This window comes from Leptidea sinapis, chromosome 30, assembly GCF_905404315.1.
Source record: "Leptidea sinapis chromosome 30, ilLepSina1.1, whole genome shotgun sequence".
NCBI classification, from domain to species: domain Eukaryota; kingdom Metazoa; phylum Arthropoda; class Insecta; order Lepidoptera; family Pieridae; genus Leptidea; species Leptidea sinapis.
This window is the reverse complement of record NC_066294.1, coordinates 7,606,171-7,633,489: the sequence shown is the minus strand read 5'-3', so window position 1 is coordinate 7,633,489 and position 27,319 is coordinate 7,606,171. Positions and strand designations below refer to the sequence as shown.

Below are 27,319 nucleotides of genomic sequence, written 5' to 3'. Positions count from 1 at the left end.
AGTTTAAAAAAAAAGTATTATCCACAGCAGCTTGTATGTCTATTATTTGCAAAGTACCTATATTATTAAAATTTAAATACTGCCCAAATTGACTTATCCACGCGGACGAAGTCGCGAGTAAAAACTTGTATGTAAATGTTGATCTTCAGTGATAATTAACGAGGTTCTCCAGCGCGAGCGTGGTTTCAAATTGTGTTATTTTGTGAAAAATAATTTCACTTGCATCGCACGTACTAATAAAAAAATAAGGACTCCGTGTCACCTTACATAACAGTGTAGCACCAAAACAAGCCGATTGACGTGTAAATACATTGCCCCATGCACACACTTACACTACTACAGGCCGATAGGCGGCCATTATGAGAATTGTTATCGTCTGTGACAGATCAGTTTGCGTCTCAATTAAATATTTTAAAAATGCCGTTGTGCGTTGTGTAAAAGTGTAAAAACGATACTTTATAAGTATTTGTGGCCATATATGATTATTTAAGGGAGAATAATTGTGTAACTAGTATACCCCGTAACCGCACACATACTAGCATAAAGGTGCTTCACTTGCTAATATCACGGCGCGGAGTCCTTCTTTTTTTACTCGTCCGTGTTGCATCGTGGTTTGTCACCACACAAATGTTTATAAATACGCAGGAAACAAACAACAAGATATTTTTAATTTAAAATGTTATAAATATTTAGCTAGATCATTTATATATCTAGGTAGACTATGACAGCTGTGAAAACGTCGAGATAATTGAGATTGACAGTTTACCTCTATTTTAAGCAATTTTAGCACGCACACTAACACACAAATCGCGAGTGTAAATCGTAACTTATCACGCACACTAAGGAAATAAATAAATAACTAATAAATCTAGCAGCAAGAGACGCTATAAATTATCTAAGATTATTAACTGTTGATTTCTCTTATTTCACAAAATCAATCATGTTTCGCTTCTACACGAGGCAACTGCAGGCGCTGTTGACTCGCCTAACACTGGACTGTGAGCCTCGTTAATTTATACTGTTTTTTTTCAATAAAATGACTATTATTATTTAGGCATAGACTAAAAAAATTATAGTTTACAATTTAAAATCGCGAAAATTGTTATAGTGATTAGTGGTGTTGTCCTCAGATCGGGGTTAAACCATTATCCAAGATAACAAATAAAAACATTTTATAATTATCAGTCATATTCACTTCTTAATTAAAGAAATTTGTAATTTCTTAAACATTTAAACGTCGGTGGCTCTTATTTGATTAATTAAAACATAATTTCTAGAGTTATTTTGAAATTATAATGAAAGTAATTTTGTCTTAAAGTGGAAGCAATTTCTTGAAAACCCCTGAGAATATAACATCTTATGAAAGTGAGCGTTTTTATTATTTTTAGGGTTCCTTAGCCAAATGATAAAAAACACAACCCTTAAGGATTCGTCATATCTATCGGTCTGTCCGACCGTATGTCACAGCCACTTTTTTCCGAAACTATAAGAACTATAACTGTTTAAACTTGGTAAGTAGATGTATTCTGTGAACAGCATTAAGATTTTCATACAAAAATAGAAATAAACTAAAATTTTGGGGGTATACTTAGAACTAAAACCCAAAAAAAAACATCATCAAACCCATACGTGTGGGTATCTATGGATAGGTCTTCAAAAATGACATTGAGGTTCCTAATAACATTTTTTTCTAAATTGAATAGCTTGCGCGAGAGATACTTCCAAAGTGATAAAATGTGTTGCCCCCTCCTGTAACTTCTAAAATACGAGAATGAGAACTTAAAAAAAATATATGACGTACATTACCATGCCCACTTCAACTGAAAAATGGTTTCAACGAGATCTAGTAAGTAGTTTTTTGTAATGAGAGCTCATTTGCGCTGTATGATTTTGAACAACGATTTTTTGCCTTTTCCATTTAAATAATTTAATATCATTTCCTTTCTATATAACTTTTATATAATGTTACTTACTGCTACGGAACCTTTCATGGGCGAGTCCGGCCGCTTTTTAATGGTCTAAGTCAGGGGACTTCATGAAAATGGTATTCATCCCTCATGTACCTTTTTAAATAATATCTAAAACCAGTTTTATGGAATAAGGACACAAATGAGTCTTCGTGTCACCTTTATAAGGTTATCACCGCTGCCGACCTTTGCAGAAAAATTAAACACTAAAAACGTTTATTCGTGTAGATAAACTACACAAGTGAATATCAAATTTACACATCCTTAATGTATACATTTATCTTCAATTTTATCTGTAAGCTTTATTTTAATTTTTGATATATAAACTAGCTTTAAACCGCGACTTCGTCCGCGTTGAATAGTTTTTTAGGCATTTTTTTAGGATACTATTTCAAATGCAAATAATACACAATACCTATACAAACTGCTGTTCTATGGTGCAATGCATGGACAGTCTCTATAAAAGTATTTCTCTGTGTACTTTTATCTCCTATTTTATCCCCATGTAGGTCAAAATTTCAAACATGCTCAAACAAAGGTTTATAAATTATTTCTTATCAAGTGCCTAATAAATACAGTTTTTTTTTTATTGAAGTAGGCGTTACTTTGCGAAAATCCATAATTATCCAAATGATTTGAGTTTTCTTAAGTGTTAATTCCGACAATATTTTTCTTTTAAACCTCTACACGAGGCATCCTCAGGTGTCGAATTGTTTAAAAGACAAATATTAGCGGAATTAACACTAAAGAAAACTCAAATCATTTGGAAATACAAAGTTTCATGATTTTATCTTCGACAATGACGAATTTCTATACAAACCAGCCATCCATTTCAACTCATCCATTTATTTTTTTGCAATAAAAGGTAGCCTATGTCCTTTCTCAAGCTCTAGTCTATCTCTGTACTAAATTTTATCAAAATCGGTTCTGTGGTTTAAGCGTGAAAGCGTAACAAACAAACTTACATTCACATTTATAATATTAGTTGGGATTATGCGAGAAGATGCAATGGAAATACTCCAAAGTTCAGTGTAATGAATATGGTTGAATTAATCTACTCGCACTGCATATAATATATTTGCATTTAGTTAGGGAAAATGTTTATTTGCATTTTTATATTTTCGCACGAAAACTCAACATGTTGACGTGATGTCTTATAAATTGATCAACGCCAGCTGCACGCATGTAAAAGTGTCACGTTCAGACTAACCCAAGCGTGCAAGCGAGAGCGAGGAACAAACGATAGAGAGACACAATGGGTCTAAGCGTTCGGCTTACGACGCATCTTGTTCTTTGGTTTACTAATTTGTTTCTTCTTTTAAATGTTACCCTTATTAATTTCATCAAATCCAGTCACATATAAATAGTAGTCAAAGCGATTTATACTTTGTGCAAAAACTTTTCCCCGTTAATCTTCTTCTTTCCACATTAAGGAATTTCTGTGACTTCTTGGTAATACAGCCCACGTTGCATTTTTTTTAACCACTTGAGAAGGTTCTTTGGAGCTATGAGCGTACACTTAATCATATTGCTTGTTGTAGTGCACGTCATCTGCATATTGGGACAGCAACCATTTAGATCAAGCTATTCTATATATCTGATATTAAGGTATTGATTTAGGACATATCCTTTATACCGACGATAAACACCAAACTTCATCGTCAATGATACCTAAGAGAGTCCTAGGGGGACTCTATTTTCCCGCGGTATTTTTTCCTTATCCTCCTTGGTGAATTCTGGATTTATCAGCATTAGCAGGTCTTTTAGTTCTTACAGCATGCGGATGTCCCGGTCTTTTATGGTCTTCGAATGATATCTAGCTTTTGAAGTCTCTTGTTAATATCCGCAGGCTCCATTTTGTGCAAGGCAATCACTCCAATTTGTTGCATGTTTTCGTTCCTCATCAACGGATGAGGAATACTTTCTCGTATCATTACAGATGAAACTTGGTGTTTATCGTCGGTATATAGGATATGCCCTAAATCAATACCTACAGTTAAGGATAATAGCTTGATCTAAATGGTTGCTGTACCAATATGCGGTTGACGAGCACTACAACAAGCAAATAGATAAAGTGTATGCTCATAGGTCTAAAGAACCTTCTCAAGTAGTCGGGAAAATGCAACGTGGTCATCATTCATGGTTTGGTGAGAGTATCATACCAAGGAGTCACAAATCTTTATTTATGTGGAAAGAGTTCGGCCAAAGAGACAGTTTTAAATCATATTGTGAAACCTCTTAGCTATTCGCTTTTCAGAAATGTACCAACAAGGCACGAACAACCTAAGCTATGCTGGGAGACAACTTTCCTTTTGTAATTATATAACGATATATTTAGCAGCTATCAACAGCCATCATTTTCTACGAAAATCAACTATCATTTATTTTCAAAGGTAAATGAATAAATGTTAACTTTATAAATTTTTTCTACTTGTTTCAGGATAAATTGCTCAACAAACTTGAAGAAAATGAGCCCGAACTGGCGACGTCACCTGAAGAAGAAGTAAGTATTTTCTGGCAGCAAGATGCTCACGAGTTTCATACGCACAATTTCAACACACTTGCTAGGAAAAAACAAACATGTATTGCATAAACTGTTTAATTATTAAAACAATTGCTGAATGCACAATTTTCAAAGCATTTATCTATGCCAAAAATTTAAATGGATTTTCAGCGGCATGAAACCTCTTTGTTATTACAAAAAAAAGTATTACCCCCAAATAATTAGCCGTTAGGTATTTACTTAACTTTTTAGGGAGAATTATTCCATTATGCACTAGTGCGTAATATTAGATATTATGCCTGTGTGTGTTATAGTTTCGCTTATGGACAAAATAATGATGTAATAAATCTCACTTTTTCACAGTGCTGATAATTACATAAAATAATAATAATAATAATGTTGACACACTTTTTACACAAATTGTCTTGCTCCAAATTAAGCATATATAGCCTGTGTTATGGGTTGCAAGACAACGATATATTTAATACAATGTACTTACTTAAACATACATAAATACATATAAACATCTAATCGGAAACAAACATATTCATCATAAGTGAACATTGAAAAATAAATACTTATAAATAATAAAAGATAATTGGAAATTTTACTATTTAGGGATGAAGGCCTATAGAAGTCTGTAATTTCTGGTAAGCTTCAGATAAGAAAAAAATAAAGAGTGCCAGGAATACAGTTAGTTAATTACTCTATGTATTTAAATAGCATGGAGTTAGGTGCAGTTTCTTTTGCAAAAATAATTAATATGATGTGAAAGGTAGATACGTGCTCGACCATTCTAGTCAAATCCAGTGCTACAATCCCTGGTGACGGCTGCTATGTTAGTGTTGATTAGAAGTAAAAAATCTTATATTTTTTCATGGATAAGGACGTCAAGCAAGCGTACGGATCACATGGTTTTAATTAATCAACACCGCCCACATTCTCTTGCAACACTAGAAGAATCACAGGTGTGTTGTCGGCTTTTAAGGAAGGTGGACGCGCTTTTTTTGAAGGTCGTCATTTTGAATGTCGTAAATGAATGTCGTAAATTGAATGCGAAGGTAAAGGTTTAGGCTTATACAGTAACAGCAATATAATAATAGCACAGAGAACGGATAGATAGAGAAAATAATAATAAAAAATCATTTATTCTTCCATCTGCGGTAGGATCTCAGGGTGACATGCAGAGGCTTTTACCTTCCGAAGACTTATGTCTTCGGAAGGTAAAAGCCTCTTGATTATAAGTGTGTAAACTCTGTGTGTAAACTGTGTGTGTGCGTGTGTTACGTCTAAAGTAGTAGAGATGTATTTACCACAGAACAGGTTAAAGATTTTAATAATCACAAATATTACTTGTATTTGAAGGTTTTTGGACTTACAAGTGAAAAGAAATCGGTTATCAGGGTGCACTACAGACCAGGCTTCTTTTTTGGCACGTTACTAAAGTGCAAGGTGGAAAATTCATCGTTTTCATGGAGTTTCATACGAAGAATACCATATGTGAAGCTAATTTCGGTGAAATATGATCCGTTGTTCATATTCGCGGCGCGTTTGCCCCGCCCACAAGGCCATTCTAATCTCTTTAAACTGTTCTGTCTTATTGATAGATAGTTTATAAAGGATATTGTCACCAGTGCGTCATTTGCGTCAACGCCAAAGCCACCATGCAAACATCACCGTGCGGCCACCGCGTCGTCTGCCGCCGTTGCTTCGTGAAGACCATTCAAATGGCAGTCAGCCAGAGATTGCTTCCACTGCGATGTGTCATCTGTCGAGCGAAGATACTGCGGCTGCGGCAAGCACCGAGGCTTGTTACCAGCAAAAGTTGGCAGGTAATGAAGCTACAATACAAAAAAAATGTTACCAATAAAATTTATTACTTGTTAACCAGATCAAACATTGAATGGCTTATTAGAGGAGAAGAGTAACCGAATACGGGGTATTATTTTGTTTTTAGGAAAAGAATAAACAAGTTATTTATTGGTGTAATAAATATAATCCTTGAGGTGAAGGTTATCATTTTGAAACATAAGAAATTGTTTAAATTTGCAAGAGCGACATCTCAAGTAAATTTCCTAATATGCAAATATTGGGGTTGAGAAGGTTATCAATTGTAAAGTAGATCGTGTAGATGAAGCCACAATCTGAGAGTTAAGAAGCATACAGGATTTTATCAACAATACGTCACTAGAACGGTTGTCTCAGTTGGTAAGAGCGCTCGCACGGAACGGGAGACGTCGCGGGTTCGAGTCTAACTATTTCGTATTTCCAAATCGAACACTGAATCTATCGAGTAATACGAGAACTAACGGTTTTCGATAGATGGCGCTGGTCACAGATTTTTTAATAATTAGGTACCTGACCATAAGAAAAATCACTTAAATATAGTCATATATAGCATTTATTAAAAGCATTGTTAATGTTATTTTCTGGTTAACAGTTAATATTAATTGTTATAACTTTTAGCACCCACCACTACTACGGACGTTAAAAGTTTTGTTAAAAGTTACCACTTCAACTTATAAGTTGTTGTAAGTTTAAAAATCTATATATTTTTTAATTCTGCTGTATGTCTGTTTGTAACCGACTCCATTGGACTTGATTTTGTTTAGTACCTGTTCAAAGACAATCGTGGTGCGTCGGAGCTGACACACACTTTTTTATGGAAAAGAAGAAGTAATGGGCGTACCTGGTGTTAAGTGATCACCGCCGGCCACATTCTCTTGCAACACTAGAGGAATCACAGGAGCATTACCGACCTTTATCTAAGGTGTATTCGCTTATTTTGAAAGTATTCATGTTGTGTCGTTCCGGAAAGACCGCACAAGGAAGTTCATTCTACAGCTGTGAAGTACGTGTAAGAAAAATCCTTGAAAACCGCACTGTGGAGAATCGCCACACATCCAGATGGTAGGCATAATGTCCTAACTTGTGGCGTGTCGGGCGTCGGTGGAATTCGGCGGCAGGAATCAGGTGAAACAGCTCTTCGGAACACTACCCGTGATAAATGCGACAAAAGACACGCAATAAAGCGACGTCTCTACACAACGTTAAATGATCCAGCCGTTCACAGAGCAGTGAGTCCCCGACAATACGAGATGCTCTGCGTGGCACGCGGTCAAAAGGATCGAGCTGATACTGGAGTGCGTCAGACCAGAGATGACAGCAATACTCCGTTAGTGGCCGGACTTGCGCTTTGTAGAGCGCTAGAATGTAAGCCGGCTTGAAGTACTCTATTAATGACGCCCAGGTTCTTCGAAACCAATTTTGCAAACTTACGAAAACTAAATAGAAACATAGAGACTATTAACTTATATACCTAGTAATAAATTATAAATGGAATATATGACGCGGTTTGCATATTATAATATCTAAATCCTTTGTCTATGTATTTACAATGTGTGCAAATTGCTGCATGATCAACTTCTTGTGTGTGTTTGTTACCTCATTTCTCGTATTTACCCTACGTATTTATGGAACGATATGAAAACTTTAAAAGTTGTAGAGGCATTTTAATTTTGCGTTTTAATAGCTATGTCATGTATTTCATTTCAGTTGTCGAATACAAGCAGCAGAACATGGGGTGTACCTGGTTCGGTGTCTTCGTACTCGGTTGGTGCAAGATCAGTCCCGGCGTCAGCTTCATTGTATTCGGTCACCAGCGGAGAATCATCAATTTCTGGTAATATTTTACATACATCCTTACATACTTGTTTCGCTTCGTCCACTTTCAATATTCCTTTCATACATGCTCTCAGGTTTAGGGTTTGATCTTGAAACGTCCGCCTAGGTCTACCCCTGCAAACACTTTCATTCACACTGGCCTTATACACTTTCTTCGTCAATCGTTCTTCATTCATTCTCTCGATATGTCCAAACCATCTCAACATACCTTTCTCAATTTTTGTCACAACATCTTCTTTCAGACCACAACGTTTCCTTATCTCACCATTCCTTATCCTGTCACTCAGTTTAACTCCTATCACCCTTCTCAACGCTTTCATATCAACTGAATTTATTCTGCTTTCATTATTCTTCTGCCATACCCAACTTTCACTTCCGTACATGAACCAACACCCCCTCATGCACAGCCAAACGAGCCTTATTAGACACCTTCTGCCTGTTCATAAAGGATTGCAAAGCTCCATTCACCATGTTTCCTGCATTCACTCTTCTTTCAATATCACTCTCATACTTTCATACTTTCTTTTTAATATTTTATGCTTGCATAATATCTTTATTTACTCTTACGTATTTCTTTAACCAACTACAAAATATAAGGTTATCAAATGTGAATTTTTTATGTTTGGTTAACTCAACTTTGTCGTGTTTTGAATCCAATGATGGAATCTACGAGCTAACAATGGTATAGTGTGGTGGGCTCCTGTTTCCGCAATTAAACTCCTTAATTGGATCAATTTTGCGTGCAGTTTTAGCGGGTTACTCCAACTACCCCACCTCTCTCCAGAAGTTCAAAACAGTTCTCACAGACTTCTCCTAGCAACCTTATATTTCCGAGGATTTTAATCCGTTTGTCGGCCACTACTGTACATTCCAGGATTACATGAATGATAATTTCGTTTTGATCGTAAATCCTCTTGAGGCTGTATGTTATGCCGCAAGTGAATAGGTGCTTACGAGTATTTACTCCTTTATACATCAGTTTGTATACCGCGATTGATTAGATAAATTCAATAATTAATTCAGATTATTATTCTGAGCTTTTTTCCCAAAATTTAGATAATGTACAATATTCAACATTCATGTCATTAATAATAATAAATAAATTTCAGCCATAAAATCCCATATCACAATATTTTTAGTAAAAATTATATTATGTTTATTTATTAGGTTATTCTTATTAGGAATGTAGTCCTTATGTAAAACATTGCAGGTGTTTCTTCAGTGTCGTCAAATAGTGGTGGGAACTTGGGGAACGCGTGTTCAGCGAAACTGTGCGGTGGTTCAAGGTGTGGTGGAGCTTGTCTAGGTGCAGTGCCAAGGGTTCCATCCACTTCAGCGCCGCCAAAAACTCGGCAACCCGCTTCCATGTCGCTGAGGCGATCTGAACATCACAGTATGAAGGTAGCTCGCTTAGTTTATGGTCAAATAAATAATTAATGATATTGATATGACGACCGATATAGTGTGGTTAGTGACCCTGCCTACTGCGCTGGAGGTCCCGGGTTCTAATTCCGGTAGGTGCAAACATTTATATTATGAATATGGACGATTGTTTCCGAGTCATGCATGTTTATATGTATTTATGTATGTTTAAGTAAGAATATTGTATTAAATATATCATTGTCTTGTACCCATAGTTAAGATAAGTGATCATCGCCGCCCACATTCTCTTGAAACACCAGAAGAATCACAAGAGCGTTGCCGGCCTTTATAGTACAGGCTATGCCTATTTTGGGGCAAGATAATTTGTGTTAAAGTGTGTCAATATTATATATTATATTATTATATAGTTCCAATAATATTGGGTACTTATTTCATGTGAGTTTCTGTTAGTATTTTACCAACAAGTTCAATAAAAATCGTAAGTTTTGTAACTAAATTACTTATATCGGACATTTGGGATTCTGAATTTAAATTAACTAAAATTTAAGCCATGTGTTGTTAAATGTTTTTTTAAATCTTTTTTTAAACTTTACATTACTGTCATGCAACTTCGACCTAAGACGCAATTCACAATTAACGACTTTAAACGGTTATTTTGTCGTCAAAACTGTTTATATATTATCTACAAAATAAAATACTAGCTAAACTTTCAAAATTGGTTTCAAAGATAGACTACCACATAGATAAACTATTTTTTTAAAAACATTGCTGTGCCCTTGCATGGCGTCATCATTACGATACGGCATAATTTTCTGGGGGAACTCATGCGAAAAAGATATAATTTTAAAGCCCAAAAGAGCTGCATTAGGTCAATGTGCAGTCTTAAAATAACGGATAGTTGTAAACCATTCTTTAACCAACTTATAATTCTTACTTTGACCTCACTATATATCTATGAAATAGCATTATTTGTAAAAACTAACCCTGATACATTTGTCAGAAAATCTGAAATCCACAATATAAATTTGAGAACCAAGAATAGATTACGTTTACATGGCAGCAACACAGCTTCTATGTACAATAGTGTTCTTGAAATGGCGCCGAGAATATTTAACAAGATATGTACCTACACATATCACAGAACTTAAGTTGACGTGTTTTAAAAATAAACTATTTAATCATCTACTGATAAAATCGTACTATTCCATAAAAGACTTCTTTTCAGATACAACACTCAATTAACTTTTATTCATAAATATTACTTTACTTAATTTAATTACTTTTTACCAATTTAAATTATTATATGTTATTTCAAAATATTCAATTATTGATATGTATATCAATTAACTGTCATTGTGTATATATTTCTTTGACTTGTTAGTAATTACTATTTGTACGCCACAGCATGCTGGCAAGGAATGGAGAACTTTTATTGTGATTTGTAACATCTATGTATACCCATGACTACAAATAAATGATCTTATCTTATCTTATCTAATGTACCACCCTTTTCTAAAAATGTGGCCTGCAATAAAATATTTTGATTTGATTTGATTCGAAAAATCAAATCTATACTTATATTATAAAGCTGCAGTGTTTGTTTGTTTGTTTGAACGCGCTAATCTCTGGTACTACTGGTCCGATTTGAATGATTCTTTCAGTGTTGGGTAGTCCATTTATCGAGGAAGGCTATGTTTTTTTTTTCAAAATTAGGGATCCGTAATAAAATTGCTATTTTGTAACACAAGGTGTAAAAACGAAAACCTATTTTTGCGTGCGCTTCAAAAACTATTGACAATAGAACAAAATGATGTACAGGCTATAATAAAGGCAATATTTACTACTTATAAAACTATCGCGTGAATTATACGAGTACTTTATATGGCAAAACAACGTTTGCCGGGTCAGCTAGTCTCCTTATAATGTCAGTTAGCCGATTTTGTTTTATTCTTGTGGGCCCCGTTAATGAAAAGCTTGGATAAAATGCATTTATGTAATTAAACTTAAATAAGACTGAACTATCAAAAATAATAGTAATTGTTTTATAGAAAGCGTGATTTTTAGTTTTTTTTAACTATTAATTATTTTTCATTTTTTAGTTAAATTTTCTATAAAAGCGTATTTTTAAAACTATTAAGTATCTACTTTAACATCAATTCCTGCCTTATCGACTATACATAAAAATTATATAAATTGACAAAAATCTTAGTTTGCAGATTGAATAATGGAATAACCTTATCAAATTAGTGTATTGTCATCGGTCCTCGATAAATTTACAAAGTTTGATTGAAATCTGGCCGTTTAAAGTGGGTCAAATCGCGGCTAAACGAGTCAGTTACAAACATACAAGTGAAGCTAATATAAAGCGTATAAATATATTGAAAATGTTTTGTAATTCCTGTATCAAAATCATATACTATTTGATCATAATTGTATTGTCGGTATTGTTATTTCAGGCGCGTCTCCCGGACTACCAAGTTCATAGCTACACTGGTGGACCAGCCCCAGAAAGTTCTGGCTGGCTTCCACCTATAAGGGAATTTCAAAGAGAGTTTCGAGAAGGGCGCAGAGAGAGCACTATTTCAGCTTCGACCTCAACTAGGATAAGGTATACTGGTCAAATATTTTTTGATGAATTCGGCTGTACCGAACGTGATAGATAATATAAGAAATAAATCTATTCTATCATAAATTAATACTGAGAACCTAAACCATTTTGTCAACACGCCTAGCTTAATATTTTTGTAAATAATTCTATGATTTTCTCTTACTTTTTCATGGGAAGAAATGACAAAAAAGTTTATTAAAATTTTAGCAGCGTCATTAAATATTCTCTCTGCGATATAGAGTCGTAAAATATAACCAAGGTTAATGTGGTGCAGTATCAATGATTAAATTTAAAATGATGATAATGTGAATGCAAATAAATGATGGTTGGGCTCCATGCATTATGCCCCAGCAATGGCATCCAGTTCTCCCTGCGTCTGTGGTGGTGACGGAGACGGAGCTGGCAGGCATCATTCATCATCATATCAGCCGGAAGACGAACACTGCTGATCTCCACGAAGATTGGTGCAGCGCTGCCCTCATCCAACCTAATTCGGTGATTTTACCAGATCATCGGTTCAACTTTCTACCAACATTGCGTCTTCGAGGTGGCCTTTACTGACCCAACGGCCATTTATACGTCGAACTATGTGCCCCGTCCACTGCCACTTCAGTTTCGCAATCATTTGAGCTGTGTTGCTGACTTTTATTCTCCTAGGCATCTTTATGACAAAAATGAAATATCTCATATCCAGCGACAGTAGACTGCTACCTACATTTATATTGTTAATTCTACTGCTTCTAAAAGAAACACGTGGTTAATGAATATTCCTACTTTATTTACAGTTTAAGCACGCTAACAGCTTATTGAAAATTAACATCCTATGTCTGAAGGTGACGAGCGCAGTTGTAGTGTCGCTCAGTTTTTCGTTTTTCAATAATCTTGAGCGGAACTGCATTGTAATGGGTAGGGCGTATCAATTACCATCAGCTGAACGTCCTGCTCGTCTAATTATCTCACCTTATTTTCATAAAAAAATATACTCTTGTAATTCTCCTGGCGTTGCAAGGTCTATTCAAGATCTTTTAACGTAAATTTTTAATGTGATTATTTAATAGTTTGGTAAATATTCCGAAATAAAAGTTATTAACTATTAAATAATCAAAATATAATTTCAGATGCGCCCAGAAGATAGTTACCCAATTGGAAATATCACCTCAACACGAAAAATTGCACTTCTTTCGTCCTTTAAAACCTGAAAGCAAAGATGAACCTCCCAAATCCAGAGATCAAAGTAAAGAGACTGAACGAATAAAAGAAACCCCCAAAGCAAAAGCTAATAAAGAAGATAATAAAAAGAAAGAGTCAGACCCGGAGACACCTAAAAAAAATGAAAAAAGTAAAAAAGATGAAACCAGTGATAATAAAAAGAACGAATTAGCCGAGAGAAAAAAAGAAGAAAAACTTCGGTTAAAAGCGGAAAAAGAAGCGAAGAAAGAAGCGAAACTTCAAGCTAAGAAAGAAGAAATGCAAGCGAAACAGTTAGCTAAAGAGGAAGAAAGACAAGCAAAACTGTTAGCAAAAGAAGAAAAGAAAAAAGCCAAAAAGGAAGCGAAGTTAGCAGCACAAGCCGAAAAGGAGAAAAATAAATAGTACATAGTTGTTAAGCTTTTTACATCGTAGAAACTTGTAGCCGTCTTTAGCGTTTAAAGTTAAGAATTTTCAGGGAAAAATACAAACAATCTTACTTATAAAAATTGTTTTTAAAAGTTATAGTGCATTATTACTATAGGTATATAGAGCAGATTAGAAAATATTTCGTCATTTTTTGTAGATATTATATAATTTAAAAGACGTATTGTTACTGTCGATATGGATAGATTAAATGTTATTTTATTTCTTTTTTTTTTGAAACAATATAACGGCACTCAAATTAATTTGATAAATGGAAATATTTTAATGTACCGAAGACTGAAAGAATGATTAATTAATGAAGTCATATCGTTATGTAATTTATACAGTATACAATTACTGACGTAGTTAAGAGCTATGAGCATTAATGTATAGTTTTATTTAAATGTTTTCATATTTAATTCACAATAACAATTGCATGGTGCTCTATCTTTTATGTCGAATTGTCTCACTTGGCTGTAACCCTATAGCTAGATTTCTCGACTGCGCGCGCACTAAAACAAAGTGATTAGCATTTCGCGAGTGTTAAGCCCCCCATTTACGGGCACGCCATCGCTTCAAACGGCTCGTGAACTCTCAAAGACTTGGCTGTCATGCGTCAAGTAGGAGGGTCTTTCTAGACGCCTAAATTGTCTAACGGCCGTTTCCAATATTCAGTCTATCTCCGGTTGTGGCCTACTTGAGATAAAAATCGTAACTATCATTGACTTTTCTGTCCTAATAAACTCACCTTTTCCGTACACGCTGCCTGTCAATGGGAGGACGTATAGCCTACGAGAGTTAGAAGTCTGTATGGAAGGCGATATAAATGACTTATCGGGTATGCTGGGACAGCTTTTCATTATTGACAGCTAATTACTGACAGTAGAAGGTAGTGATTTATCTCTATCAGGAGACAGTATATTGGAAACGGCCGTAAGTTATTTACTTCGCCTTGATGAAGTTTTCACTTTAGTATTTTTTTAACACCATACTCTCCTACGGTGTTAAATACACAAATTTTTATTTTCTTATGTAATTCTTAATTGTGTCTTATTAGACAGCGCTAGTTCGGAAACGACGTAAAGGCTAGTTGAGTTAGTTCTTAGCATTAACTAATAATTTGAAGCATTCTGAATTAGTAGCGAATGTTGGAATTCTGTGACAGATTTGATACATTATGATGGTTATGCTACGGACACACTACCGTGATTCCGAAATATTTATATCTATAATTGAAACAATACCTAGGTGTAGCCATGATTTATACACATAGTTTGATAATGCCAATCAATTTTGCATAGGGCGATAGGCTCCAGCTGTGCTTATCAAAGAAAATTTGTGTGGTCATCAATGGGTGTGTACTGAATAGCCTACCGTTTGTTCAGTGTGCAACACGAATTTAGAAATAACGCACATGTACGCCGATATAGAGTGGCGATGTCGTATTTAGAGGTCTGAAGGCCCCGGAGCAACAAAAGATGCCTCCTGGCCCCAAATAAAATGTAAAAAAAATCAGTCGAGTTTTCCAGTAAACAATTTATTGTGAAACAAAGTATAATTCTTTTACTATTTAACAAACATAAATATAAACGGAAATAAGAATTATATGAAAGTATTTTTTTGAGTTAACGAACGGAACCATCCGAGCTCTTTTCGCCAAAAAATAGTTGATGATTTCGCTGAATTCCAGTTCGCAAAATAAACCTCTTTCAATGCTCTGGAGGGAAGGCCTTAATAGAGATGGTTTTTCTCATCGTGCCTATTTTTATAATTTTCATTTTTGAAAATGAGCGCCCTCCAGTGCAATTTGATACCACCAAAATACTAGTCTGAATTTTAAATTTTTTTTCCGAAGTCCCTATTGTGGGGTCTCTTCTTTTGCGGAGTCCCTGTGGCAATAACCCCGGTTGCCCTCCCCTGAATCCAGCTCTGTGGAGTGGGGGGTGAATAGGAAGGCCCCCTGAGTTCCTAAAATTACATATTCAAAACTGAACTCTGTTTTAATGTTCAGTTAAATTTAGAATAGGTATGTGGCAATTAATTAGTTGATGACTTAATTAATGACTTTCGTAATGATACCACAAATTGGTATTGAGGCCACCGCCGACTGGCTATTTAAATTATTAATTTGATTGTATTGACATTTTATTTAAAAAAAAAAGAAGCCCGCTGAGTTTCTTGCGCCGCCTCTTCTCAGGTTATATGGTTAGTAGTTTTTGACTTCCAATTGAATAATCATCGTGTATTGGTTTCTTTGAAAAGTAATATAACATAATAAACGTTCATAATGTACAACACCCGCAGCTTGCAGCTTCAACTAACACCTTGGAGAAAGAAATACTCATTTCAAATAATTCATTGCTACATCTAAGTAGGTAATATTAAGTGTAATCAGTTCCCGCGGGAATAGCGGCAAATTAATTACTTATTTATTGTTGTAACATTGGCGGTAGGTGGTAAGTTAGTGTGTCCGTAGCATTATAGCATCGTCACTACAAGTATCGTGTTAATAAACGAGTCAAACTTTATCAAATCGGTTGTTTTACAGTAGAATAGTTAACATGTCGTTTGTTACATGGCTGTGATAGTTTGATAAAACATTTTATATATCAAATCGGCTGTCAGAATTCATAGTGGAGAATATGTTATGTTTAGGGATCCCCACTACTTCTGTACCGGTGGCCGGCTGCGCACGAGAGCGATTGTATTACTACGTGTAAAAGCTAATAGCCAAAACACATGGTCCGATTTGGTACGGCCGGACAATCGAACGGTAAAATCAAAATCAAAACGTTTATTGAACTATTAACATTGATTTACAATGGCTTAAGTTCAATCATACACTTAATTTCATAATAATAAATAAATAATATCTAACAGATAAAATTAAAATCAAATAAGTAATACAAATAACATCAATCAATTAAAATCACATAAAACAAATCACACTTAAGCAGAGCAATTCAATTCCAGGCTGCTTTATCATTTAAGTAATCTTGGATATTGTAATAGTCTTTGCTGCTTAATTTACTTTTTGTGAAGGCTTTGAATTTGTTTATAGACATATTTGCTATATGTTCGGGGAGTTTATTAAAGAAGCGAACACACTGACACCTAAAAGAATTACTGGCTTTATTGAGTCTTGTGGCAGGCATGGCAAGTCTACCCTTATTTCTAGTATTAATACTATGTAAGTCACTTAGTTTTGTGAACTTATTTTTATTCTTTTGTATAAACATCAAATTCTCGTACATGTATTGTGAGGCCACTGTCATAATACCTATTTCTTTAAACTTATTCTTTAACGAAATTCTAGATCCCATGTTATAAATGGCTCTAACGGCTCTAACAAATATCGTATTGATCTCAGCAGCATTACCCCATAATAGGATACCATAGCTCATAATGCTGTGGAAGTAACTAAAATATACAGGTACAACGAGCACTCCGCGCCAATTGGTCCGGTGTCATAGGCAATAGCGTCCAGACGGTACTCAATTATTATAATTTTGTGCGATGGTCAGTGCAACATACCATAGAATCATAAAGATCTATTTAGATTTAGTTTAGATTGTCTGTGCAACGAACCGCATCCGATGGTTCGGCCGTACCAAATCCGACCATGTGTTCAGGCTATAAGGCACCTACATAGAGTATCACACAAGATCACTCAATCTTCTATATATTACATTATCAATTTATTATCATTGAAGTAGAAACTTTGGATATGCTAGAAGCTTGCTTACGCGAAAAATATTCATTTACATGATGAAATATAATTTTGATATTTACGTTTTAACATTATTATTAATTAAATCGAAAATTTCAAATAGCTTATAATAATGGATTAAAAATATTTTGTTAAGATATGATACGAGGCCTGTATGAATTTTACCGATTAAACTGTCAGATATAGCGGGCGCAAAACATAGTTGGCTACATAAGAATTATGTAATAAAATATTTTATTACGATACGTCACTCGAACGGCTAGCTCAATTGGAAGAGCACTCGCACGGAACGCGAGAGATCGTGGGTAAGTCCCGCATCGTTCATAAAATTTTGTTTTCAAATTTTATTTGTGTAATAAAATATTATTATTTATCACACGGTCGCGATGCGGTGCGAAAGTGCTTAGTCAAGGATCAAAATCATTATTATTACTAGCTTAGCTGTACTCGCTTATTATTATAAGAAAATTATGACATTAGCCCATGAATTTAAACCTATGTCAATGTCAAGAGTTACCACGTTGTTCTCATTGTTTTCGGAATTCTTGCTAATCAAATTACAGTCAACTATTATCTATGCATTTAGTCGGAACAGACAAAATATTTTTATACAGAAGTGACGTTAACGTGATGAGAATGACGGTAGCTGCTAAAATTAACATGCTATTCGCCACACGTTGCTACTATGAAACAAAAAGTTACGTTACAGCAAGTGAATTACTTCAAAGCTTGGAGTAGCTTATGGTTATTTGAGTAAAAACCGATTAATTTAAGTACAACTATATGTAACAATATCTTGGTAGCTCTTAGAAGAGAAATTAGAAGTTAGTTATAGTAGAAATACCTACATTTTAATTATAATATAAAAGTGCGTACCGCAAAGCACTGTGTGGATAATTTAAGTAACATTAAAAAGCAATCGTTAACGCTTTAGTTTATTACTTACCTACTCTTTGTAATAATTACTAATATAGATTCAGCCTATTTTCTTGTTGTCACCAGTCTATGAAGACACATTGTATAATTAAGTATTTCTAGATGATTAGTTGACTGCCTATGAAACTATTACTAAAATATTTAATCTGCAATAGATCCCTGAATAATGAATTTTTGAGTGATGGTTCTACTTTGACAAGTTCCAAATCTCCCCAAATAATAATACTAAGTACCGCGAAACATGTTTGTTTAGTACCTTTGAAGTGATACGGAGAAAAATATCGACAGCTGTCAAAACATCGTAAGAAATTGAAGTTGACCGTTAACCTTTATTTTGAGCAATGCTTGCACACTAACATAGAGTAAGACATAGTTTGTCACGCACACTTAAGTAATAAACCTGGCCTGTTTTCATCGGTTCTCTAGCAGCAAGAGGTTTAATCTAGACGTATTAAAAATCTAAGGCTGTAGCTTTCTTCTTTTTTCTTATAAATGCCCCATTTTATTTTTGTTGCGATGTTTATGGAGGGTAGAATGATGTACATAAAACCTGTATCATGTTTAAAAAGCATCGACTTTCACTTCAAATAGATACCTACGGACTGATTTTGACCTGGTGTAGTTTGGTTGCGATCGGATCTGATTAATTTTTATGGTCTCTTCAATACTATGTATGTAATAAAATTTACTTTCCTCTTAATAATAAAATTAACCTTCTCTTAAGTTACGTAGGTACGTTCCTTCTAAGGTACATGATTTCCCCAATTTTGGGGAGTTGGAAGCTTGTCAAAGTTCGTCATCACCGTAATATGAATTTAAACTTACTAGTAGCTACGTAAATGACATAGTTCATATCAAAACGCGGTAAGCGATTTATTTTAAGTGTTAACATTTTACTTTACAATATTTCCACATCGGAATTTATTGTCGATCGTTAGAAATTTTCTGTAAATTATTATTAAAGTAAACAATGTTACATATACATGTGTTTTTATTTTAGAATCTTAAAATTAGCAATTATTGGAATGCTACCAGCAAATTTAATACTTACTTTCCTACCATCAGGCTTATGTACGATCTAATGATGAATATACAATGTAAGTAAAAAAACTCTACACCAAAGTTATTCATGATAATAAATTTGAATAAAATAATAAACACTATCAAATCGTATATCTTTAAACAAGCAATTCTTGTATATATATATATATATATAATCACAATAAATTTTAAAGAAATTTAGTATACGGGGAGTTTCGGGGGCGAGAAATCGATCTAGCTAGTTTTCAATTAGAAATAAGAAATTAATTAATAAGAAACTTAAATTTCGCCACTATATACACTATAATAGCTAAGATAGCTCCATTGGGTGATCCGGAAAGGAGAAAACCCCGGTTTGAATCCAGATGTCCTATTAGTTTTTATTTTGTTCAAGTTATGTACATTCTTAAAAATCCAAGCAAGGCTCGGCCGTCCAGATATTATACCATGTTTCTTGCACGGCCTAAAACATCCGTTTTCAGAGGACAGAAAATGTAAAAAACAGAACCACCTCCGACACAGATGTCAACCATACCTATAGGTGTTTGCTGCGCTAGTTCGGGTGTCCTCAATATTCTGAACACAGAACTTTAAATGCCAAAGGCGTTCTCTACAACCCTTCTTGCTCTGGATGGCCTGTAATTTGTTTTCGTTTGTGTACAAGTCAAAGAATTAATATAAAGGCAGTGGTGGCTATAGCTTTCCGAAAGTAAGGTCTCATGCAAAACTGGCTATAATATAAGCCGCATTAGGCACGTGCAGTCTCTGTTCGACTTCATGTTAAGCTAAGAGCTCGATGCTGGCACAGCCTGACAAGGCTCAAACTTCCCGTACGCGGCAGCCTCATGCAAAAAATCTATAGACCGAGGCGGCCTCCCGCGGCAAACATCCGAGGCTTCCTCGCAAGGCTGCTCGCTCAGTCAGTACATGGCATAGCAAAAATCGCCAAAGAGTAACCAAAGCCCAAGACCTGTTTGTTGCAAGACTTTCAGGCGTTTACGTGAACTAAGTAGGTCTTGGCTATCAGTAAACAAAAATTCAGCTTCCATACCTCAGAAAAAAGTCATCCATAGTTGTTATGCCACAAAGATATTAATTGTTCAACCATTCACCATACTGATATAATATAAAAAGTCCGTCAACTTAACTCGGGATCTGGCTCGAATGACAGTAATCTCTTAAACCCAACAGAAGCGGTTTAAATCAAGTATTATAGGCCAGTAAATGTATAATTTAAACTCGCACTAAATTTTCGATAAATTTTTATTTGTAGCTTACATTCACTGAGTATATAATCACAAAATGCTGGCAGATCCAGGTGAAGCTTTTAAAAAGAAGTTTTTTGGACGATATCTCGGAAACTATGCACTTAAGGACAAAAGTTATAATAGAAAATTAAATTCCTCATCTTTTATTTTCTGTAAACTTTTTTGTAAAACTTACTATTTGCGATTTATGGCCTAATAAACCGGTTTTTCTATCTCCGCGAATAACTCTTAAGATATTGGAGTAATTAAACAAATGCATCTACCCATTTTTATAGACCTGTTTATTGTCTACAACTTTTGTTTTAAACTTTTTTTCTAACGTCCATAATTTTTGAATTAAGGGACGTTTAACGTTGTGGACTACCGGGGGTAGTCGAAAATTTCAAGTTTCAATATATTGTAACATTATAATGTTACAAATTCAACAAAAAAAAAGGAAATGCCGATTGGTTATATTCTTAAAAATTAATAGTTCAATTCAATAAGAGTTCGGCATCTGTAGTTCATACTCAATATTAAGGGTCCGATTTGTACTGCGACCACTGTACAGTGTGACGTCAATTTAGTATACTGTGAAGCCGTTCCTTTATAGCCAGATATACTGGTTACTATTAAAAACGGAACGCAATCCCGTATACTGTCAGCCGCATTTATTGACGCAGCATTCAAATGAGTGTATTAAAGTTTTCTAGTTCATTAAAAAAACTGTTGTTGGAGTACTGTCAAATTAAAAATATTTGGGATTAAACTGTAGGTATCGTTTATAAAACGTTAGGCACTCGAGTGGTTTTGACTGATCACGTGATCAAAGTACTGCGAGTACCTTACCTTGAAAACGCCAGTGCTCACAGTAGAATATGGCAGCGATTTATGACGTCATATATTTCCCTAGGGTACTGCGGCAGTATACTGGCAGTCCATAACGGAATGAAACTTTCTACAATGATAGCACTGTGCAGTGCTCGCAGTGCATATCGGAACTTCTTCGTCCGAGACTGCCACGCTAAAAGCTGGAACTCTTAGTGGTGAAAACGAACTTCACGCAATCTTCTCCGGTAGTCGGTACCTATGTAGTCTTCGCACTGTTTGCTTGGCCGTAATGTTAAGTTATCTTCTAGCTATATTATGAAGAAACTGATCCTATCTGGGAGTTGTGACACGACGACATGATAACATGTCCTTAGCATGGAGATTACGTTTTCTCTGGTTTGTAAAGCCTCAGCAACTGCCCGTTAGCATGCGCCTCCTTCCAACATGGCCACAGCTCTAATATTTTTTTTCTATTGTTAGATGTCGACGTGACATAACGAGAAAAACATCAGCTTTAACTTAAAATAAACAAATAAAATAGAGCCAGATAAAGCATAAATTTATAAGCAACACAAATTATTACGTACCAAAAAAGGTTCGCCTTGCCATTATGGCAAAACCCCAAAATAAAAAACCAGCACAGATAATATAAGGCCTCCACCCCCAGCCCCGGCGGACCCGCAAGTGGTTCCCACGGTATCAGCCACATAAGCGGGGCAGGGGATGCTGAGAACCCCCGGGTTCGGTAACGCTACCACAAACGAAGACCGTTGGCGTCGAGAAGTGGAGGAACTGGAGGAAGCTTTGAGCAGACTACGATGGGATGTCGTGGGGTTATTTGAGGTCCGTAGAGACAGGGTGAAGACTCGAAAATCCTAAATTCCGAACACCTGCTCAACTACCGGGAGGGCGACCAACTGTCCCAGGGTGGTGTCGGGTTCCTATTCACAAGTCTCTCGTCAAAAACGAACTGAGGTGGGGAGCGTGTCGACTAGGGTAGCGTAGGTACCTAATACTCAGAATTACTGAACAGTATCGTTGAAGGTCATACAGGCTTACGCTCCGACTTCGACACACTCAGACGAGGAGGTGGAGGCCATGTATGAGGACATCTCAACAGCCAATCACACTCCGAAGACTCACTTCAATGTTGGTATGGGAGACTTCAACGTAAAACTGGGCAAACGAAGCGGCGATGAGTTAAGAGTGGGGCAATTTGGTTATGGAAATCGGAACGCCCGAAGCCTGATGTCTCGGTGGCTGCGTAGACGTGGATGAGTATGATAACAGGTTCGTGACAGTTCAAACGGCTGGTTCTAAGGTTAAGGTAAGTAAGTAATTTAAGTTAAGGTAAGTTCTTCAAGGCCATCCGTTCAAAAAGAACGGGAAAAATCTCAGACTATACCCTTAAATTGATGGGTGTAAGACGCCAAATGACCCTTCAGTCTCCGGACGATGCTTCCCAGTATGAGCAGCTAAATAGACAGATCTCCAATTTATTGACTCGCTACATACACCGCCACAATACAGATTGTGTGAAGGCGGCCATAGAGCGTAACAAAGGCTCCAAAGTATTCCCACGAGATTTGTCTATTGGGCAGAGCCAACTGACTAAGCTGAAGACCGGTGACGGCGGGGTCGTTTCGTCTAAGCCCGAACTATTGATGGAAGTCGAGAAGTTATACACGACCGCACGGGTCCCTGTTACCAACAAGGCTGAAGACCCACCGAAGATATCCCAGCCTGTGTGAGATTAGTATGGCCCTAAAATAGCTTAAAAGCAACAAGGCGTCGGGCGATGATGGAATTAGGGATAGCTTCTGAGAATTGGTGGTACTCCTGTGCTTAAGATCCTCCAAAAACTATTGAGAAAGCCTATGATTCGATCGAGACCTGGGTGAAGTTTCAGTCTCTCCAGAGGTGTCAATATCGAAGGATTCAAGTGTTTGTATCGAAACGCCAAGCTTCCCAAGGAGTAGGTCTCAAAATGAAAAGACGAAGATCATGTCAAATATCCATGTAGCACCTACTCCCGTAACAATTGGGAACTGCACTCTCGAAATTGTAAACAAGTAGAGTCTACATTGGACAAATAATCCAGTTGGGCAGGTCCAATCTCGTGACAGAGGTCACTCGTCGAATCCAACTCGGATGCAATGTTCGGGAAGCTCCATAAAATCTTCTCGCTCCAAAGACCACAGTGTCTGATGACAAAGGTTTTCAACCAGTGTGATGCCAGTGATGAATTATGGGACTCAGACACGGACAAACTATGGGCTTGATGAGGAAGTTCATGGTTGCTCTGAGGGCGATGGAGAGTGGTATATGCTGGGAGATTCCCTGCGAGATCGAATCAGAAATTAGGAGAACCAAAGTCACCAACATAGCTCAAATGCTTGCAAAACTGAAGTGGCAGTGGGCATGGCACATAGTTTGACGGACAGATGGCTGGTGGGGCAGTAAAGTCCTCAAATGGAGACCACATACCACAAGACCCAGTGTTGGTTGTCCATCCCCCCAAAATGGACCGATAATATTGTCAAGATTGCCAGAATATGTTAGATGAGGGTAGCACAGGACCCATTGTTGTGGAGATCTTTGGGGCAGGCATTTGTCCAGCAGTGGATGTCTTCCGGCTGATGATGATTATCATGAAAAAAGGTTGGGAATCTATAATAGATAAGAGATTGTAATTTTTCTGACATAGTGTATAGGGAGGCAATTTTGAGTAAAATTGAGAACTGAACTAACTTTGTCCATGATTTGTATTTTACTTTGATTTAGTAAGAGATATATTTTTCAATATAAATGTTTCATATATGTGGGTTTGCTTTGTATACATGAACATTAGGTAAATTATGGTGTGCAAGAAGTTGCTCATTGGAAAAATTAATCAAAAAGGGAAGATCATAAAACATTTATTTACCTACAATGAAACAATATTTAACAATCCACTTGATTACTAGTATGATAAATACACTAAGCATAATTCCCAAAAATATCAATAGCTTTAATCTGAATGGTTATCACCCAATCTGTCATACAGTTCATCACCTGTCTTCTTGTTGATACGGAGGTATTTGTTAACCATGGGCCTGTAGTAATATGCCTGGTAATCATTCCTCTCAGACATTTTCTTTAAAACATCCTTTTCGAGTCCCCGCAACTTTGCCTTTTGGGCTTCTTCATCAATGTAATGCATAAACTTTTCATAATCCTGAAACAATTACCTGAAATTATTTTGTTTGCCCTTTAAATGTCAAACTGAAGTCAATTGGTGGCAACACTTGTGCAATAGATAGAACTATGGAGTCCCACCATGATGCCCCTGGTTTCACCCTCACCTCCCACATACCAATGTGATTTTGGAATTCAGAGTCATGTGTATGTTTATTCGACACTTTTTAAAGTTGGCAACACTCTTTTAATTTCATCAAGGGACCCATATGTATGCTCGTTAGTCCTACATTATGTGTGAGTGAGCCATTAGAATGAACAGAATGGACATGTAAACCTTGAGGACTGGTGATGTGTTGAGCCATATGTAAATTACTCAATTGTAAATAAAGCTATATAGATTTATAAGACATAATATACATAAGAAATAAAAATTTCTTAAAGTAACATGGGTTGAAGACATAATAAGTTTTTATTGAGCTGGCCAGGTAATGAAACAATATTATTAGTGTAAAAAAGCATAAAAAGGCATTTATTTTCTCAAACTTGATTCCTATAGAATTCTTTTTGATGTCATTTCTAATATACTAGACACCACAAATAAAACCACCATATAAAACCAATTTTTGTTGTTGACAGCAATGCCAATATTAGTGAGTTTTAATAATGGTGTTATGGTTTAGAAAAGCTCCACAATTGTCTTCTACCAAAGAATCACAGAGTTATATGAAATGATTCTTGCTCCCTAATTCCATTATCTTGTAGCTATGCACAACAAACTAAAGTACCATCTTGATGAGATGGTAAGACCATCCATAGTAACACCATCTTAATAAAATGATCCTTTGTTGTTGACTGTCAAATTAAGTGGGACAGGAATACAAGTGAGCCTGTCTTCACTTGCGGAAGCGCCCAAAGAAGCGGAGAAAGCTTGAACAAAGATAGAATATGACACCTTAAAATGATGATCTATAAAAAATCTTAATACAGACAGACTTCATCTAGTTTGAGTGAATTATTAATTAATTGAAGTTTAGCTTACCTGTTGAGGGTTATTGTGAATGTAACGAGCTATAAATCTTGTTATGGGATGGCGATGATATTCCCAGTGTTTTGGCGTGTAATCATCAGGTATGGGTGTCAACTGAGCAGGTCCAATGAACACGTTGGTGTAAAAGATTATACCAGCCACAGGTATTATGCCAATCATAAAGTAATAATGAAACATATCCTTGAATTTATGCCATTGCCATCTGTAAATAATACACAAAGTATTATTCTGTCACCTTTTGGCGCAGTGCTTTGATTAGATAATCACTGAGACTACACCATACCTAGATGGCTGCATCGCCATCGTTCTATGCTCATGGTCACCTTTAAGATTTTGACCTACATTAAATTTTACATTTTGCACTAAAAATGGTGATTTACTATTATTTTTTAACAAAGTAATGCCGAAAGTTCGGCCTAGCGCACTCCAGGACACCATTTTTACAATGTCTGACTCTGATGTCAAGTGTCAAATGTGAAAACTTAAATGACAGCTGTGTTTTTTTTTTTCTTTATTCTTGGCACTGCACAGTATGCGCATTCAGCCACACAGCTGTGGTTGACCCGACCAAAATCGTGTTTGCTTGCTTTGATCTACGTCGACTCGCAGACACAATTACGTACTTAAGCAGTAACTACTAATTTTTATAATCGAGATATCTCGAGTCATTTTTATAATCGAACGTTTTTGTAGTATATCTTATAATCGCCCACCGCTATTTTTCATGTCGCGCTTATGTTCGGAACGACGACGTATGGAAAAAGAGAAGTCAAGGAATTTACGTCGTGCTTGTGCTAATTTACTTTTTTTGTTTCGTTGGTAACACTGCTGTCATTGCCAGGCGTGTATCACTCCACGCTTTAGGTATTAAACATACCTACGGGCGCGCGGAATCGTGGAAGTGGGTTTAGCTATCTACCTCCAGTCGCAGTCCTACGCGGTCGGTTATCAATCAATTTTCCTAAAAATGAATAAATATCACGTCTTATTAATTTTAAAATTCATGGGTTTCGTATAATTTCGGTACGTACGTATTCTACGTTATCAAATAATGAAATATAATAATTAAACTAACCGTTACACTATTTGTTAAATGAAACTGAACAAATGAATAAATAAAAGAAAAAGCAACACACACAAAAACTTTACAACAGCTTTAAACAGCTAAAGTTCTAAGCAGCACTGATGCTTACCTTTTGTCATTTGCCATAAATGTAGTACTACTAAATTAATAGAATAAAAATGTTACACACCTACTTCTGTTCAACTAGATTCTAGAACCAATTTCAATTATAAAAGTACAACGATGGTAACACCAGCCAAAATATTCTTCTAGTCAGATAAAAATCAGTGTGTTTTACAAACATTAATTATTCTGGTATTTAAAAATGCTCGTAACCACCGCATTGCATCAACCAAAGATTTACTTAAATTAGTAATAAATGCGTATGACAATTCTAGATGTTCCGAAGATTACTATAAAAGGCCATAGGGTATAGAGTGCCATAGACCAATAGCTAGAGTCTGGCCAGTGGCAGTCGAAATAA

The 27,319-nt window shown here is 35.8% G+C and overlaps 2 protein-coding genes across 2 annotated transcripts in view; one reads left to right on the top strand and one right to left on the bottom strand.

Annotated features, from left to right (window-relative positions):
• The window catches only part of LOC126973775 (uncharacterized), a 115,712-nt gene extending 96,233 nt beyond the window's left edge, over positions 1-19,479 (top strand). Inside the window, exons 3-8 of the mRNA XM_050821097.1 lie at positions 4,408-4,470; positions 6,105-6,302; positions 8,026-8,152; positions 9,365-9,555; positions 11,994-12,145; positions 13,264-19,479. Coding sequence (XP_050677054.1) covers positions 4,408-4,470; positions 6,105-6,302; positions 8,026-8,152; positions 9,365-9,555; positions 11,994-12,145; positions 13,264-13,738 — 1,206 coding nt within the window. The 3' untranslated portion in view covers positions 13,739-19,479. The remainder of the gene's footprint in view (positions 1-4,407; positions 4,471-6,104; positions 6,303-8,025; positions 8,153-9,364; positions 9,556-11,993; positions 12,146-13,263) is intronic.
• Positions 19,480-24,446: 4,967 nt separating this feature from the next.
• On the bottom strand, positions 24,447-26,238 carry LOC126973790 (NADH dehydrogenase [ubiquinone] 1 beta subcomplex subunit 5, mitochondrial). The gene is made up of 3 exons (XM_050821111.1): positions 26,056-26,238; positions 25,764-25,974; positions 24,447-24,761 (listed from the first exon to the last, which is right to left on the bottom strand). The coding sequence occupies exons 1-3, from the start codon at positions 26,208-26,210 to the stop codon at positions 24,555-24,557; spliced, it is 573 nt and encodes a 190-aa protein (XP_050677068.1). The 5' UTR covers positions 26,211-26,238; the 3' UTR covers positions 24,447-24,554.
• Positions 26,239-27,319: the final 1,081 nt, after the last annotated feature.